Source organism: Acipenser ruthenus, chromosome 16 (genome assembly GCF_902713425.1).
Source record: "Acipenser ruthenus chromosome 16, fAciRut3.2 maternal haplotype, whole genome shotgun sequence".
NCBI lineage: Eukaryota > Metazoa > Chordata > Actinopteri > Acipenseriformes > Acipenseridae > Acipenser > Acipenser ruthenus.
Window position 1 is genome coordinate 15,987,031 of NC_081204.1, and position 17,742 is coordinate 16,004,772.

The 17,742-nt window shown below is 46.3% G+C and overlaps 1 protein-coding gene across 2 annotated transcripts in view; it reads right to left on the bottom strand.

Annotated features, from left to right (window-relative positions):
• The window catches only part of LOC117414156 (interleukin-17 receptor D), a 46,783-nt gene that overhangs the window by 11,850 nt on the left and 17,191 nt on the right, over positions 1-17,742 (bottom strand). For both annotated transcript variants that reach the window (XM_058988914.1, XM_058988913.1), the window contains exons 2-7: positions 13,055-13,115; positions 12,184-12,309; positions 5,073-5,191; positions 4,107-4,227; positions 3,093-3,137; positions 860-1,011 (exon numbers count right to left, since the gene is read on the bottom strand). In XM_058988914.1, the coding sequence (XP_058844897.1) occupies positions 860-1,011; positions 3,093-3,137; positions 4,107-4,227; positions 5,073-5,191; positions 12,184-12,309; positions 13,055-13,112 (621 nt within the window). In that variant the 5' untranslated portion in view covers positions 13,113-13,115. The remainder of the gene's footprint in view (positions 1-859; positions 1,012-3,092; positions 3,138-4,106; positions 4,228-5,072; positions 5,192-12,183; positions 12,310-13,054; positions 13,116-17,742) is intronic.

The window sequence follows — 17,742 nt, forward strand, 5'->3', positions numbered from 1 at the left end:
TCACATTGATACCTGCTCATTTATAAATGAAGACATTTATAAGAAATCCAATAAATACTCTTGCAAAATAATCACAGGGGGCCCATTCACAAGCCTGTCTCCTCTGGGGGCTTGGGGTATGAATCTGGCTGTGAAATGAGTTTGGTCAGGGGTGTCTACCTATCCCCCAGCATGGCTGTCTGTCTGAGAAAGGCACACAGGACTGGCAGGCAGGCAGGCAGGGGGTGTGCTAGTCAGGACTGAGGTGTGCGCTCTCTCTCCCCCTGCATTCACAAGCACCGGAATTAAGAAGAAAAGAGTACTCGTACAAACACTGCCATGTACCAGGCTTACGAACGAACCCCGCGCCCCCACCCCCGCGTCTTTAGATCCTCTGCTGTTCAGGTTTAAAGATAAGAGAACAAAGCCCTTTCATGTGAAGCCTGCTGTGTTTGTTCAGCGACGGATATTCCAATGAAAGGTGGAACACTAATGCTTTGTACTGTGAGAGGTCTCCTCCTCCATGTCTGACAGCAGGCAGCCCTGTTCAGCATGCAGTCTCAACTTCAGATCCTTAAAAAACAGAGCTGGCTGTACAATGACTTGTGAATAACAGGATACAAAAGCAGGCACTGCCAGTACCAAAGAGGCATGAAATGGGGTTTATAGCTTTTGTTAGCACTCCTTTAAAATGTTAGTTCTGCTCACCACAAACCATTCACCCACCCAAACAAAGCGCAGTTTAAACGTATTTTCTTCTTTCTCAATATTATATAACATATAGTAAACCCTGATCCTGACTCTAGGTATCTTCTCTGGCTACCCCAATCCCCAGATCTCAATGAAAGCCCCTCCTCAGTTGTGATTTTGGTTCACTCACCGGTCTGCAAGCCTTCTGCTTGTAGGAGCCTCCGGCGCTCGTCCTGTACTGAAGGTAATACAGACTGAAGCCAAAGCTAAAGGGCGCCTGGTCAAACCTCACATGCAGGTTGGGGCCCTGCTGGGAAATATTCAGGCTCTTGGGCTTCCAGACTGTGCAGATAGAGGGGGAACAGAAAGAAAATAAGAAACAGAACTTCAATACAGAGCGCAACACACACACACACAGACACACACACAGACACACAGACAGAGACAGAGACACACACACACACACACACACACACACACACACACAGAGACACACACACAGACAGAGACACACAGACAGAGACAGAGACACATAGACACACACACACACAGAGACACACAGACAGAGACACTCACAGAAAGGCACAAAGATACAAAAAGACAGAGACACACGCAGACAGAGGCACACACACACAGACAGAGACACACACACAGAGGCACACAGACAGAGGCGTGCACACACACACAGAGGCACACAGACACAAGACAGAGGCACACACAGACAGAGGCGCGCACATACAGAGACACACACAGACAGAGGCACACACAGAGATGCGCACACACACAGACAGAGACACACACAGAGATAGAGACACACACAGACACACACACAGAGACACGCACAGACACACAGTCATGCACACACAGACAGACACACACAGCAGCGCACACACAGACAGAGACACACACACACACACACACACAGAGACACGCACACACACACAGGCATGCACACACAGAAACACACACAGAGACAGACACACACACACAGACAGAGACACACACACAGACAGAGACACACACACAGACAGAGACACACACACACAGACACACACACACACACAGACACACACACATTAAAGAAGTGAAATTGTTAGAAAGTATATCAAGTAGTCAACCATTTCAACAAAACACCCTTTTCAAAGTCTGTTGAAGATATTGGTCTCCTTAGTTTCTTAGAGCTTTACAAAGCTTTTTTATTCATTTTTATTTCAAGGATGAGCAGCATGAAACTACATTTGAAGTGCCTTTATAAAGCTGATGCCTGTGCAGCACTGTGTTTCATGATGAGAAGACGCCAATGTCAAACTCAGGGTGAACACCCTTATTAAAAAAGACTCATTTTATTTTACTATTTGAGGAGAATGACACTATAAATATATATGCATGTTCAAAAGAAGGAGACACCACTGGATTCATTTGTGAACTTCCTCCCCGGAGAGCACCAACAGGTACAAAATAAACCTGATTCTGCAGTCCAAACCAGAAAGCTGAACCCCCTATATCTGGAGTTACAAATCTATAAGAACATAAGAACATAAGAAGGTTTACAAACGAGAGGAGGCCATTCAGCCCATCTTGCTCGTTTGGTTGTTAGTAGCTAATTGATCCCAGAATCTCATCAAGCAGCTTCTTGAAGGATCCCAGGGTGTCAGCTTCAACAACATTACTGGGGAGATGGTTCCAGACCCTCACAATTCTCTGTGTAAAAAAGTGCCCCCTATTTTCTGTTCTGAATGCCCCTTTATCTAATCTCCATTTGTGACCCCTGGTCCTTGTTTCTTTTTTCAGGTCGAAAAAGTCCCCTGGGTCGACATTGTCTATACCTTTTAGAATTTTGAATGCTTGAATCAGATCACTGCGTAGTCTTCTTTGTTCAAGACTGAATAGATTCAATTATTTTTGCCTGCATACGACATGACTTTTACACCCGGGATAATTCTGGTCGCTCTTCTTTGCCCTCTTTCTAGAGCAGCAATATCCTTTTTGTAGCAAGGTGACCAGAACTGGACACAATATTCTAGATGAGGTCTTATTAATGCATTGTAAAGTTTTAACATTACTTCCCTTGATTTAAATTAAACACTTTTCACAATATATCCGAGCATCTTGTTGGCCTTTTTTATAGCTTCCCCACATTGTGAAGATGAAGACATTTCTGAGTCAACAATTTTTCTTCAATTTTAGTATCTCCCATATTCATAATGCACATTTTTATTGCCTGCATGCAGTACCTTACACTTTTCTCTATTAAATGTAATTTGCCATGTGTCTGCCCAGTTCTGAATGCTGTGTAGATCATTTTGAACTATTTTTGTGTCGTCTGCAAATTTAACAATTTGTGACACTCTGCACAGATAGGGGGTAATAATGACCCTTAACCGAGTCGATCTATCTTTGTGTTCAAAGTGAAGTGAACTCACAGGGTTTGCAGGCGAGATTATCAGACTGCAGCAGCATTTCACAAGCTGTGAAAAACAAGAACAAAAACATGTTTCAAATATTGAGAAATAAAATCTGTGTTAAATAATTGCATCACCTGTTCAGCCACAGTCACATATAAAAGCAACACGATAAGAAAAAACAAGTGTTGCTTATGCCAATCCTTAGATAACACCCTTTTAAACTGTGTGACACAAACACATTGAAGCCCAGCGTACAGGTTTAAACTTTAAAATAAAATGCTCAACCAAGCCCCCTGAGCTAGACAGGTATCTGTGTGTATCTGAACTGGGAGAGGGGTCACTCACACAGGATTGACTGCGAAGGAGACCCTTACAGAGGGAATAAGAAATCCTCAGCTGTGCTTAACAGAACATGGGAACAAGAGAAACTAACAGAGAATACAATCCGAGTCAGAATGCCTGCCCCCAAATAAAGAAACAGTACAGAGGGTCCTCGTAACCATTAGAATAATCACACAGCTCCTGAAAGGATACAGCTGTCTGTATAACATCAAGAGCTGATCTGATTGTAGATCAATGCAATCTGAAGCGTCTACAGGAGGCTGGGAGTGCTGTATAACAGTGTGGGGTGATGGTGCAAAATCAACACTTACAGTGCTCACCGTGTGGGACGGCCTGACGGAAGAACACCACGATTTGAAACTCTCAAGGCAGCGTCCATCAAAAAGGGATTTAAAGACATCACTGCACACCTTCATTAATAGTAGACAGGGTGTCCCATAGTTCAGGCATTAGAAGCATACTGGTAATGCTGGGTGTCTCTGTTTCTTTCAGGTGTGGAATGAATTCAGCCGTGTGGTGCTGCTGCTCGATTAACAGAGAACATCCTGATCGGCACGATCCAGCCTATGACAGGACTCCCTGTATCTATTCCTCCAGGCATCTCCTTCAGAGTGAGATTTCCATGTGCGAAACAGCATCATTGCACAGGTAACGAAAGGTAAAGGAGCAGTAGAAGATGCCTGTACTTACTTTTGGTTTTGAAGAAGAAGGGGGGGTAGTTGCTTTCGTTCTTGGAGGAAGGATACGGCACAATCATTACCATATAGTCTGTTTCAAACTTCAGATTCAAAAACGGCTGAGAATCAATTTTCTAGGCAAACAAAAGGGACATGATCATTAAATGACAAGCTTCAAAGAGGAGTTTTGAACTGTGCACATTCACACAATACAACACAATCCCACTCACTGGCATAGCACAGCGATGCACAGAGACCTGTCATAACAAAACAAGAATGGGTGTCTCTACTACCAACACAGCTCTATACCCAGGAGCAAATCAATTACAGTTATGGTGAAAATGCCTGATGAAAAACGTGTACTCCTCCCTAATAGCACAGAACATGTGCTGGAGAATATCAAAGGTCAAGAATGGCTGTAAAGACAAAATACAGGAATCAGCATAATGAAAAAAACCTACAGCCTTGTCCATGGGAAAATGATGTGACATACAGATCCTCCTCTTATATCCCCGGATTGTGACACCCACAATAACTTGTGCTGAAGAATGTCCTAACCAAGTTCCAACACAAATAGATTCTCTAGTTGAGTGGTTCCATTCTTTTCTACAATAAGGACCATCTTGGTGTTGCAATGAATTCTGAACTGACCACTACTGGCATTGGCACATCACATACTGAGGAACAGATCTGTGTAAAATATCACTGTAATTGAAAGTGGCAGCATGCTGTAACATTATCAGCAGTGAACAATCTGTATTAATGTTGTGAAATGATAGATAAGGAGCCTGGGATGTAGGGAGGCCAGGCTGCTTGTTTGGGTGCAGTGCTGTGTGTTTGGAAGTGTGGGAGATGCACTCCAGACCAGACCGGCAGGCAGGCAGGCAGGCAGCCCCTAGACTGTGTCGCTTTGAGCTGGAGCCCTACAGGGGGTGTGGGTCTGCAGACCGAGCGGTGTGTGGATCTGGGAATGCCTCACCGCGCTCCGGAAGGTGTAGTTCAGCTGACGAGGGTCTTTCAAAATCAGGTACTGACATTGCTTCCCTTCCAGCTGCTTCTCCTCGATGATCACCCGGAAGCTCCGGACGTGCTCAATACCTGGAACACAACAGGAGGGGGGTTTAATACACTTCGTCCGTCTCTGCGTTCTGTGGACAGACATTTAAGAAAAAGTATTCTGAAGCAGAATTATGAGGATCATCTTGAATTATTTGAAACATTTCTCAACCAGAGATCACACACACAGAGTGCCCTCATAAATCGTGTAATAAATGGCACACTATATTTATATAAAACCCAGAGCTTTTTGGATTCTAGTCGAATGCAATCCGAATATGTATATGACGGTTGTTTTGGTGAAGTCTGGCCGTTCACCATGTAGAGTGTGAATGACAGATGGACAGACACGATTATTATTATTATTTATTTATTTAGCAGACGCCTTTATCCAAGGCGACTTACAGAGACTAGGGTGTGTGAACTATGCATCAGCTGCAGAGTCACTTACAATTACGTCTCACCCGAAAGACGGAGCACAAGGAGGTTAAGTGACTTGCTCAGGGTCACACAATGACTCAGTGGCCGAGGTGGGATTTGAACCTGGGACCTTCTGGTTACAAGCCCTTGTCTTTAACCACTGGACCACACAGCCTCCTGATTAGCACATGAGGGTAACCCTCTTGAACCATAATACAGGTGATCGTTTCCACTGGACACTCTATATATTATTACAGAAAGGAATGCACTACAGAGACACGCCTGCACTATATCAGAGCCTGGGTACAGAAAGAGCCCTGTTTGAATTGTACACAGACAGTGGCACTCTTTAGATCTACATCAACTGAATAGAACCCACAGTAACAATGAATAGAACTCACAGTCACAATGCAGGGTGCCGAATAGAGTCCACAATCACAATGCAGGGTGCCGAATAGAGTCCACAGTCACAATGCAGGGTGCTGAATAGAGTCCACAGGCAGTAACAACACTCCATGAGGAAGTTAATTGCCATTGATTGGTACTCAGTTGTAAAGGTGAGGGAAGGAAGTGCAGCTTTTCTTGTTTTGAAATCAACACATAAATAGGTGTATTTTGATTTATTTAATACCAATGTTGTTTTATTGAATATGAGAATCGCATTACAGTATCCACCACATACACCATACAGGGTTATTTCAGGCAGCCATTAATATCGGACAAATTGCGTTTGCCATTTGCCATTCCCATTGATTTCAATAACAATGGCATCGTTTATACCGTGTTACGCACACCATAAAGTTTGGGCAAACTCAACTGTTTGGATCTCGTTATGTACCATTCACTTAGATTTAATTACTGCTTATTACTGTAGTAATCACTCTTACTAATCCACCAATCAGCTGTTTTCACAGGCAGCACTTTAATGTAGTAAAAGCTTGACAGATCGATCAATCAGCTGTTTGCACCTCATTATTGAGCGATTACCCCTGTAATCTACCTTGGCTATTTAATCCCTGTATGCAGTGTCGGGTTTACAGTTTGAAAAAACACACACATTTTGAATGTCAGGTTATTGTGTGGGAGTTTATACCGTCCATCGCTTACTGTGGGTGAATCACGTTTACACAAACGCGCCCGTTCTAAGCGGTGGCGACTGTATGTTCAAAAACAAGCCAGGAGAAATCCTTGCACTGCCTCAGGAGGCAGACTCGCACAACAGGTTTACCGCGTTCAGTGCAGTGCCTATTTTTACTGCACCTGAACTGAATTAAACAGTAGCAGTATCCGGCTTGGTGGTGAAGCAGAGATAATACAGCAACACACCTCTGGAGCCAGCCTGGTTGAACGCACATGTGGTGCTCTGTGATTGTGAGGGAGTGAAGCACAACACAAACTGAATACATACAATTACTAAACAGCTTAACAGCCAAAGGTGCCTCCAGACACTGTCCACTGCTAGCACAGACAGACGGGTGAGATTGCATTGACAGGCAACCCATTCCCTGTGAACTCCGCCACACAGTTTCCAATGCTCCCTTTGGGGTCTGTTTCACTGCAATGATCCTCTCAGTCAACTTTCATCCCTGATGGGGGGCAAACACAGTGCCTATTCTACTGATACAGTGCTGGCTTTAAAAACTGTAAATATAATATAAATACGGCTTACTACTATAATTCTGGAAATCAAACATCGAACTGCAGTGATGATATGAGCAAGTCTGAACTGCAGTGATGATATGTGCGAGTCTGAACTGCAGTGATGATATGAGCGAGTCTGAACTGCAGTGCGAGTGAACTGCAGTGATGATATGTGCAAGTCTGAACTGCAGTGCGAGTCTGAACTGCAGTGCATGATATGTGCGAGTCTGAACTGCAGCGATGATATGTGCGAGTCTGAACTGCAGTGATGATATGTGCAAGTCTGAACTGCAGTGCATGATATGTGCGAGTCTGAACTGCAGTGCGAGTCTGAACTGCAGTGCATGATATGTGCGAGTCTGAACTGCAGTGCGAGTCTGAACTGAAGCGATATGTGCGAGTCTGAACTGCAGTGATGATATGTGCAAGTCTGAACTGCAGCGATGATATGTGCAAGTCTGAACTGCAGTGCATGATATGTGCGAGTCTGAACTGCAGTGCAAATCTGAACTGCAGTGATGATGTGCGAGTCTGAACTGCAGCGATGATATGTGCGAGTGTGAACTGCAGTGATGATGTGCGAGTCTGAACTGCAGCGATGATATGTGCGAGTGTGAACTGCAGTTATATGTGCGAGTCTGAACTGCAGTGATGATATGTGCGAGTGTGAACTGCAGTGATGATATGTGCGAGTCTGAACTGCAGTGCGAGTCTGAACTGCAGTGCGAGTCTGAACTGCAGTGATGATATGTGCGAGTCTGAACTGCAGTGATATGTGTGAGTCTGAACTGCAGTGCATGATATGTGCGAGTCTGAACTGCAGTGCGAATCTGAACTGCAGTGCGAGTCTGAACTGCAGCGATATGTGCGAGTCTGAACTGCAGTGATGATATGTACGACTCTGAACTGCAGTGTGAGTCTGAACTGCAGCGATATGTGCGAGTCTGAACTGCAGTGATGATATGTGCAAGTCTGAACTGCAGTGATGATATGTGCGAGTGTGAACTGCAGTGATGATATGTGAGAGTCTGAACTGCAGTGCGAGTCTGAACTGCAGTGATGATATGTGCGAGTCTGAACTGCAGCGATATGTGCGAGTCTGAACTGCAGTGATGACATGTGCAAGTCTGAACTGCAGCGATGATATGTGCAAGTCTGAACTGCAGTGCATGATATGTGCGAGTCTGAACTGCAGTGCAAATCTGAACTGCAGTGATGATGTGCGAGTCTGAACTGCAGCGATGATATGTGCGAGTCTGAACTGCAGTGATGATATGTGCGAGTCTGAACTGCAGTGCGAGTCTGAACTGCAGTGCGAGTCTGAACTGCAGTGATGATATGTGCGAGTCTGAACTGCAGTGATATGCGTGAGTCTGAACTGCAGTGCATGATATGTGCGAGTCTGAACTGCAGTGCGAATCTGAACTGCAGTGAGAGTCTGAACTGCAGTGATATGTGCGAGTCTGAACTGCAGTGATGATATGTGCGACTCTGAACTGCAGTGATGATACGTGCGAGTCTGAACTGCAGTGCGAGTCTGAACTGCAGTGCGAGTGAACTGCAGTGATGATATGTGGAAGTCTGAACTGCAGTGTGAGTCTGAACTGCAGTTATATGTGCGAGTCTGAACTGCAGTGATGATATGTGCGAGTCTGAACTGCAGTGCGAGTCTGAACTGCAGTGATGATATGTGCGAGTCTGAACTGCAGTGATGATATGTGCGAGTCTGAACTGCAGTGCGAGTCTGAACTGCAGTGATGATATGTGCGAGTCTGAACTGCAGTGATGATATGTGCGAGTCTGAACTGCAGTGCGAGTCTGAACTGCAGTGATGATATGTGCGAGTCTGAACTGCAGTGATGATATGTGCGAGTCTGAACTGCAGTGCGAGTCTGAACTGCAGAGTGAGTCTGAATTGCAGTGATGATATGTGCGCGTCTGAACTGCAGTGATGATATGTGCGAGTCTGAACTGCAGTGATGATATGTGCGAGTCTGAACTGCAGTGCGAGTCTGAACTGCAGTGATATGTGCGAGTCTGATCTGCAGTGATGATATGTGCGACTCTGAACTGCAGTGCGAGTCTGAACTGCAGAGTGAGTCTGAACTGCAGTGATGATATGTGCGAGTCTGAACTGCAGTGATGATATGTGCGAGTCTGAACTGCAGTGCGAGTCTGAACTGCAGTGATGATATGTGTGAGTCTGAACTGCAGTGATATGAGCAAATCTGAACTGCAGTGCGAGTCTGAACTGCAGTGCGAGTCTGAACTGCAGAGATGATATGTGCGAGTCTGAACTGCAGTGATGATATGTGCGAGTCTGAACTGCAGTGATGATATGTGAGAGTCTGAACTGCAGTGATGATATGTGCAAGTCTGAACTGCAGTGATGATATGTGCAAGTCTGAACTGCAGTGCGAGTCTGAACTGCAGTGATGATATGTGCAAGTCTAAACTGCAGTGATGACATGTGCCAGTCTGAACTGCAGTGATGATGTGTGAGTGTGAACTGCAGTGATGATATGTGTGAGTGTTTAGGGCATTTCTATCTGTATAAATGCAGTATGTATTTTGATCTGCAATTGTTTACATCGATATAAATGTATATCATGGGTTTTCCCTCCTTCACCCCCACGACCGCCACAGTCAATGCTCCCTGTGGAATCCCCAGTAAAAAGGTCGTCAACTTTGTACAGCCAGGGAACGAACCTGCGATCCTCTGACTGTATGACTCCCCCTGCACACCACGCAGTCCTGCCTTTACAGTGTAATTAATACATTTAGATTAAAAATATTGCAATAAAAACAAATACTGTGTCTTGTGTTAGAGGCTTTTTAGCACAAATGAATATCTTCTGGATTGCATGTTTTAAATTAAAATGTGTGCTTGCTAGAATATGTGTTTCTTTAAAAAAACTGCACATTTTAGACCTACATAATTAATGCAAGTGCAAAACAGATAAGATTTATGGAATTATTGTGTAAGCTACAATCACTTCAAGTCTGGAGCTGGAAAGGAGTCTTATCAGAGCTGTCTGAATTCTAGGTTTTGAGTGCCCTTTACAATGCTTCCCCCAGGCTCACTGCAGTCACGTGTGTTTGCCAACAGCGCTAAGATTTCGGCTTTAACACTAGTCAACACCTCACTTTAATTACATTCCATGTGAAGACATTCCAATCCGTTCCCATTACCAGAGAGCAGGGAGCTGACAAGCCTACCTCTTGTAGCTTGTGTAACTCCACACCTCGCCATGCAGATCCTATCATGTAAAAAAAAATACAAAATACAGAGGAAGTCGCCCGACTGGTTCTCCTCATTCCCTAATAAAGGGCTGCTCTTTCAGTGCTTGCGTGAGCAGAGAGGAGGGGCTGGACCGAGCTCTCTAGCTTTGTCCCAACTTGCAGATATCAGCAGGATTAACCTGAGAGAGCAAAAGGGAGAGGGAGAGGGAGAGGGAGCACACAGGAGGCTGCATTGTGCTCCGTGCTCCTCCCGGGTCTGAGACAGAGAGCGATGGAGAGCTTTAGATTACCAGGTTCAATAGTGCTTCAGTACATGAAAGCCCAGGGTATATCCATTTCAAATTCCTCTTCTAATGCATCACAATGTGTAATTTGGGACCTCTGTACAGATGTGAGCTACTGTCACATACAGAGTACCAATAACCCGCTGCAGGTAATCTGAACCTTTGATCACTAAGGGCTTTGAAGAGGAGGTCTGGGCTCCTGTCAAAGACTTCAATTAAAGCGCTGCTCTCCTTTGTGTTGACAAAGCCTGGAAATCACAGCGATTGTGCAGTTTATCATCCGGAGCTGCTCCACCACAGTGCATCACAAACCTTTTCTAGCTGGGTGCTCTTGTGACCACCCAAATCACTGACGATTATTGCATGAAATCTAAAACCATTTGGCTGACTACATCACTGCAATTCAAGTGTATGATTCAAACACCCTTATTACTGTAGCTTTCAATTACATTTTTGTTTCTTGTATCTGGAGATAAGTTGACTGGGTAGTAAAACAAAGATTTGTAAGTGATGTATTTCCACCCTACCATCCATTGAGCATCCCCCATGCACTGGAGAGTGAGTCACTTTCCAAACCCCACAAAACCCATGCGGTGCCTTCCTGCTTCTCTACTGAAGAGGAATGGCAGAGTGCAACATGTCCTGGGGGACTCTCTCTGCAATTAGACTGTTCCTTCCAGGGGGTTTGGAACAGAGGCTGTGAGAGGTATGGAGAGAATCGGCTTCTCCTGATGAGCACATCTTGCTCAAATCAAAGCTAGAAAAGGGAAAACTAGCCGAAGGCACGAGTCTAAATGGTTTCACAGACCCTGATTAGCTCTAATCTTGGACTACCCAATGGTGTTAGGTAAGGTAAGAGTAATGTTAAGCAAGGTCTGTGAAACCAGACGTAGAAGTATAATCTACAGTATATGTTTCTGAACATTGTGATGAATTACCTACAGCACCTGAAACAGGGTGGAGGCTGGGTGCGAACTGGTGACCCTGCACACCGCAAGAGAGTCTTAACCACTGTGCAAAAGAGTGCATTCGTCGTTATAGAGCTTTAAACCTCATTTCATTGACAGGGGACAGAAGCCCTGCCTGTCACATATCACCAGATATCATCAGAAACTGGGACTCTGCTAGCTGCAGCTTGGAGTGGACAGTGCTGTCCTATAGCAGTGGTGCACACACTTTTTATATGCCACCCCCTTTTCTTAGCATACATGTTACACTGGCGCCCCATACATGGAAGCCACCACTCCGGCTCTCTTCACTGCAGCTTCACTGACACATACCACTTCAAAACATCATTTCTCCGGTTCTGTAAGTCCTAGAGTGATCGTCAATGGCTCTGCGCACCACTGCTCTATAGCACTGCAGTGCAGTGACACTGGTTCCGGGTTCCAGGCAGGGGAATGGATTGGAGAAGCCCAATGGAAGTGCTTCCTCGCTGGTACTCACCGAGCGGGCTAGGGGTCCAGTGGACAGTCACAGCCACCTGCTCCTCACACGCCCCCTGGCTGAAGTGGACGTTCTTCACTCCATCAATGGCGTGTTTCCCAATTCCACTCCTATTAAGAGTGCAGTCTGAAAACAAAGACCGCAGAATGAGACACAGTGTGAGATACTGGTATAACATTCAATAACGCAAAATACAATGGGCTGTTAACCCCATATTTTATGACATTAAAAAAATTGTGAAACGCAGAGAGTCTGAGTATTGGGAAAGTGCAGCCCCTCCAGGGACAGACATGACTGCAGAATGTATACTTCAGGGGTTCAGTGTTAAACTCTCAATCCAAAACCTGAGATCAGAACAAGAAGAAACTCACACTGAAAATGCAATAGATGAAACCTAATTCAGCTGCTGCGGAACTGGGGAGTATTCCAGTATTCCAGGTTTGGAGGGTAAAATATGTATTAAAGCAAACATGAACAAATTAGGGCAAGGGTTCCCAAGGCCTCATTCTTGGCTTGTCTTGCTATACTCTGTTTTAGGATGTGTGGGTAATTTCATATGCAGCTCTGTCAGAGGAACCAAAAGACAAAGCAGCCTGGGTACCACTCCTTTAATTAAATAGATTAAAGATAATGGAACAAATCTTAGAATGAGAAGAGAACAGCAGACTGATTCACAATCAGCTGCTTCCCATTGTCAGAGTGAGGACCAGATTGTATAGAAGACATTATTATATTCTTCTGAATATCCGGACTGTATAGAAGACATTATAAAATTCTTCAGAACAGTAATGTGCAGGGGATATTAAAAGGGCAGGGGCACTTGACTGAGAAAAGGGCACTTTTAAGACAGATTGTATGAAGAGATTCTTACTTTCATATCTGAAGGTGACTCCCCCGGCCGGTCCTGAGATCTTGTTGCCAGAAGTCATCGCCTGAGAATGAGAGATGGAGAGTGAGCAGAAATGCAGTAAACGGACATGTGCAGTAAACAGACATGTACAGGATGAGACCAGGGCCTCCCTGCATTAGGTCTCTCTCCTTCACTGCATGTACACAAGCTGAGCCCCACTCCAGAGTGCACCCTGACCCAGGTATCTCTCCTTCACTGCATGTACACAAGCTGAGCCCCACTCCAGAGTGCACCCTGCCCCAGGTATCTCTCCTTCACTGCAAAAGCGGAGCCCTGCTCCAGAATGCACCCTGCCCCAGGTCTCTCTCCTTCACTGCATGTACACAAGCTGAGCCCTGCACCAGAGTGCACCCTGCCCCAGGTCTCTCTCCTTCACTGCACATACACAAGCTGAGCCCTGCACCAGAGTGCACCCTGACCCAGGTATCTCTCCTTCACTGCATGTACACAAGCTGAGCCCCACTCCAGAGTGCACCCTGCCCCAGGTATCTCTCCTTCACTGCAAAAGCGGAGCCCTGCTCCAGAGTGCACCCTGCCCCAGGTATCTCTCCTTCACTGCACAAGCTGAGCCCCGCTCCAGAATGCACCCTGCCCCAGGTCTCTCTCCTTCACTGCATGTACACAAGCTGAGCCCCACTCCAGAGTGCACCCTGCCCCAGGTCTCTCTCCTTCACTGCACATACACAAGCTGAGCCCTGCACCAGAGTGCACCCTGCCCCAGGTATCTCTCCTTCACTGCATGTACACAAGCTGAGCCCTACACCAGAGTGCACCCTGCCCCAGGTATCTCTCCTTCACTGCACAAGCTGAGCCCCGCTCCAGAATGCACCCTGCCCCAGGTCTCTCTCCTTCACTGCACATACACAAGCTGAGCCCTGCTCCAGAGTGCACCCTGCCCCAGATCTCTCTCCTTCACTGCATGTACACAAGCTGAGCCCCACTCCAGAGTGCACCCTGACCCAGGTATCTCTCCTTCACTGCATGTACACAAGCTGAGCCCCACTCCAGAGTGCACCCTGCCCCAGGTATCTCTCCTTCACTGCAAAAGCGGAGCCCTGCTCCAGAGTGCACCCTGACCCAGGTATCTCTCCTTCACTGCACAAGCTGAGCCCTGCTCCAGAGTGCACCCTGCCCCAGATCTTTCTCCTTCACTGCATGTACACAAGCTGAGCCCCACTCCAGAGTGCATCCTGCCCCAGATCTCTCTCCTTCACTGCATGTACACAAGCTGAGCCCCACTCCAGAGTGCACCCTGCCCCAGGTATCTCTCCTTCACTGCAAAAGCGGAGCCCTGCTCCAGAGTGCACCCTGCCCCAGGTATCTCTCCTTCACTGCACAAGCTGAGCCCTGCTCCAGAGTGCACCCTGCCCCAGATCTCTCTCCTTCACTGCATGTACACAAGCTGAGCCCCGCTCCAGAGTGCATCCTGCCCCAGATCTCTCTCCTTCACTGCATGTACACAAGCGGAGCCCCACTCCAGAGTGCACCCTGCCCCAGGTATCTCTCCTTCACTGCACAAGCTGAGCCCTGCTCCAGAGTGCACCCTACCCCAGATCTCTCTCCTTCACTGCATGTACACAAGCTGAGCCCCGCTCCAGAGTGCATCCTGCCCCAGATCTCTCTCCTTCACTGCATGTACACAAGCTGAGCCCTACACCAGAGTGCACCCTGCCCCAGGTATCTCTCCTTCACTGCACAAGCTGAGCCCCGCTCCAGAATGCACCCTGCCCCAGGTCTCTCTCCTTCACTGCACATACACAAGCTGAGCCCTGCTCCAGAGTGCACCCTGCCCCAGATCTCTCTCCTTCACTGCATGTACACAAGCTGAGCCCCACTCCAGAGTGCACCCTGACCCAGGTATCTCTCCTTCACTGCATGTACACAAGCTGAGCCCCACTCCAGAGTGCACCCTGCCCCAGGTATCTCTCCTTCACTGCAAAAGCGGAGCCCTGCTCCAGAGTGCACCCTGCCCCAGGTATCTCTCCTTCACTGCACAAGCTGAGCCCCGCTCCAGAATGCACACTGCCCCAGGTCTCTCTCCTTCACTGCATGTACACAAGCTGAGCCCTGCACCAGAGTGCACCCTGCCCCAGGTCTCTCTCCTTCACTGCACATACACAAGCTGAGCCCTGCACCAGAGTGCACCCTGACCCAGGTATCTCTCCTTCACTGCATGTACACAAGCTGAGCCCCACTCCAGAGTGCACCCTGCCCCAGGTATCTCTCCTTCACTGCAAAAGCAGAGCCCTGCTCCAGAGTGCACCCTGCCCCAGGTATCTCTCCTTCACTGCACAAGCTGAGCCCCGCTCCAGAATGCACCCTGCCCCAGGTCTCTCTCCTTCACTGCATGTACACAAGCTGAGCCCCACTCCAGAGTGCACCCTGCCCCAGGTCTCTCTCCTTCACTGCACATACACAAGCTGAGCCCTGCACCAGAGTGCACCCTGCCCCAGGTATCTCTCCTTCACTGCATGTACACAAGCTGAGCCCTACACCAGAGTGCACCCTGCCCCAGGTATCTCTCCTTCACTGCACAAGCTGAGCCCCGCTCCAGAATGCACCCTGCCCCAGGTCTCTCTCCTTCACTGCACATACACAAGCTGAGCCCTGCTCCAGAGTGCACCCTGCCCCAGGTATCTCTCCTTCACTGCAAAAGCGGAGCCCTGCTCCAGAGTGCACCCTGACCCAGGTATCTCTCCTTCACTGCACAAGCTGAGCCCTGCTCCAGAGTGCACCCTGCCCCAGGTCTCTCTCCTTCACTGCACAAGCTGAGCCCTGCTCCAGAGTGCACCCTGCCCGAGCACTGAGGGAAGTTTTAAAAATGGTTTAGAAGCAGCCGCACTTCTAGTGTCTTCATTTCTTGTGCGCAGTGCCAGCTTACTCACGAGAGAACAAAACATGCTTTACAACCAATGAAATATGAAGCCCAGCATAAAGTAATGAACTCTGATAGCTGACTGAGTTGAGTCATACTGTACAAATAAGTGTTTTGTCTGTTCCACAGCAGACAGACTGACAAGCAGACAGATAGCACGCTGGGCACCGGCTCCCATCCTAAGACTGAATGCTTTTTTCAAGTGTCCCCTTATTTTACTTTGATATAATCTGTGTAAAGAGGTTTGACCGGAGAACAGATGCTGCTCTTCAGTTCTAGTTTCCTGTCATTGAAAGTGTAGGAACAGTACAAAAAATATGTCATCTGATACAATGTATGTCATCAGATACAATGAAATATGACATAATTAATCTGACCTATAGATGTTAGTCTTGGCACTAGATGAACTGTCCGGTGCTCTCTGAGTTGAAGACAATTCTTCGTACGTGTGATACAGCTCCACAAACCCACTGATCTGCTATTGGGATTGAGCGCTCCACAGAAACCAGGTGCTGTCAATCAGCTGAGGGGCACTGGTGTGGACTGGGCTGATTCACCATTCAAAAGTTCATTTACACTTGATTTACTAAGAGACAGCATCAACATCCCCGCTATTCACAGTGTGCATGCTCCTGGAGCATACCATGCTAGACTAACTGACAGTCGGCTCTACCAGCACTGGTACAAAATAACCCAGCATCATTCAGAACGAGCATGTGTGCTAAAATTAAATACTAAAAGAAACTTCATAAATAATGACAAGCATTTCGACTAGAAGTCTTTCTCAATGCCTTCAACAGAAACACTATAATAAACTCAATTCAATGACAAATGCTTAGACTAAAACACATGTATTCGCTTTCTATTCGGCAAGTTCGTATAAATAATCCAAAATAATTTCCACTGGAAATGTGTATTACATTACCTTTCACGTCCCATCTCAGCATAATTATATGTGCCATTTAAAATGGTTTACAACATCAGAAAACATTAACCTCAAGATAAAACTATAACAACTAACTATAAAAAACTTAATTATCCAAAAAGACTCGGTATGACTTTGTCACTTTTCACTTTCTGTAGACCCTTTTGTGTTTTCTTCCTTAGTTTTTTTTTTTGCAAGTAAGACATTTATATATTTTTTATCTGGATGTACACAGAAAACAAATTGAACCAGCTGCTATTACTGTTACTCAAATGCAGCCGCGCCCAGTATCAGAGTGGAAACCCATGCAAACCGAAATCATGCATGTGTACAGATGGATGATCATTTTGAAACTATAGGTGAGACTGTAACCTTTGAGCTGCAAAAATATATATTTGCAGTGGTTCAGGAGATATATAATAGATTATATAATACCGTTAAATACAATCAATTCAACATCATTGTTTTCTTTTCCTTTCATTTTTATTTGTGCATGTCTGCGTCGTCCTGCGTACCCGCTATGACCCAGCGGTACACATGCCCCGGTTGAAAACCCCTGAATTAATTACACAGTCGATAGAAATTAGAAATACATATCACAAGATGTTTTGCTTTTCACCATTTTACCATATTGCCATAATTTGCGCAACAGTGTGATAAAACAGCTCAGTGCGATTAACCATATCCTGTAATAAAAAACAGGATAAGCAAAGTGCTGCTTCAGATTTGACAAGCGAGTCAGAATCGGGTGGACACAGGTGCAGGGTCTGTACGTCACTGGAACATGCTTCACGCTTTCCAAACACTGGCCCAACTTGCAAAGTAAATGTTACGTAGAGCGATCAACAT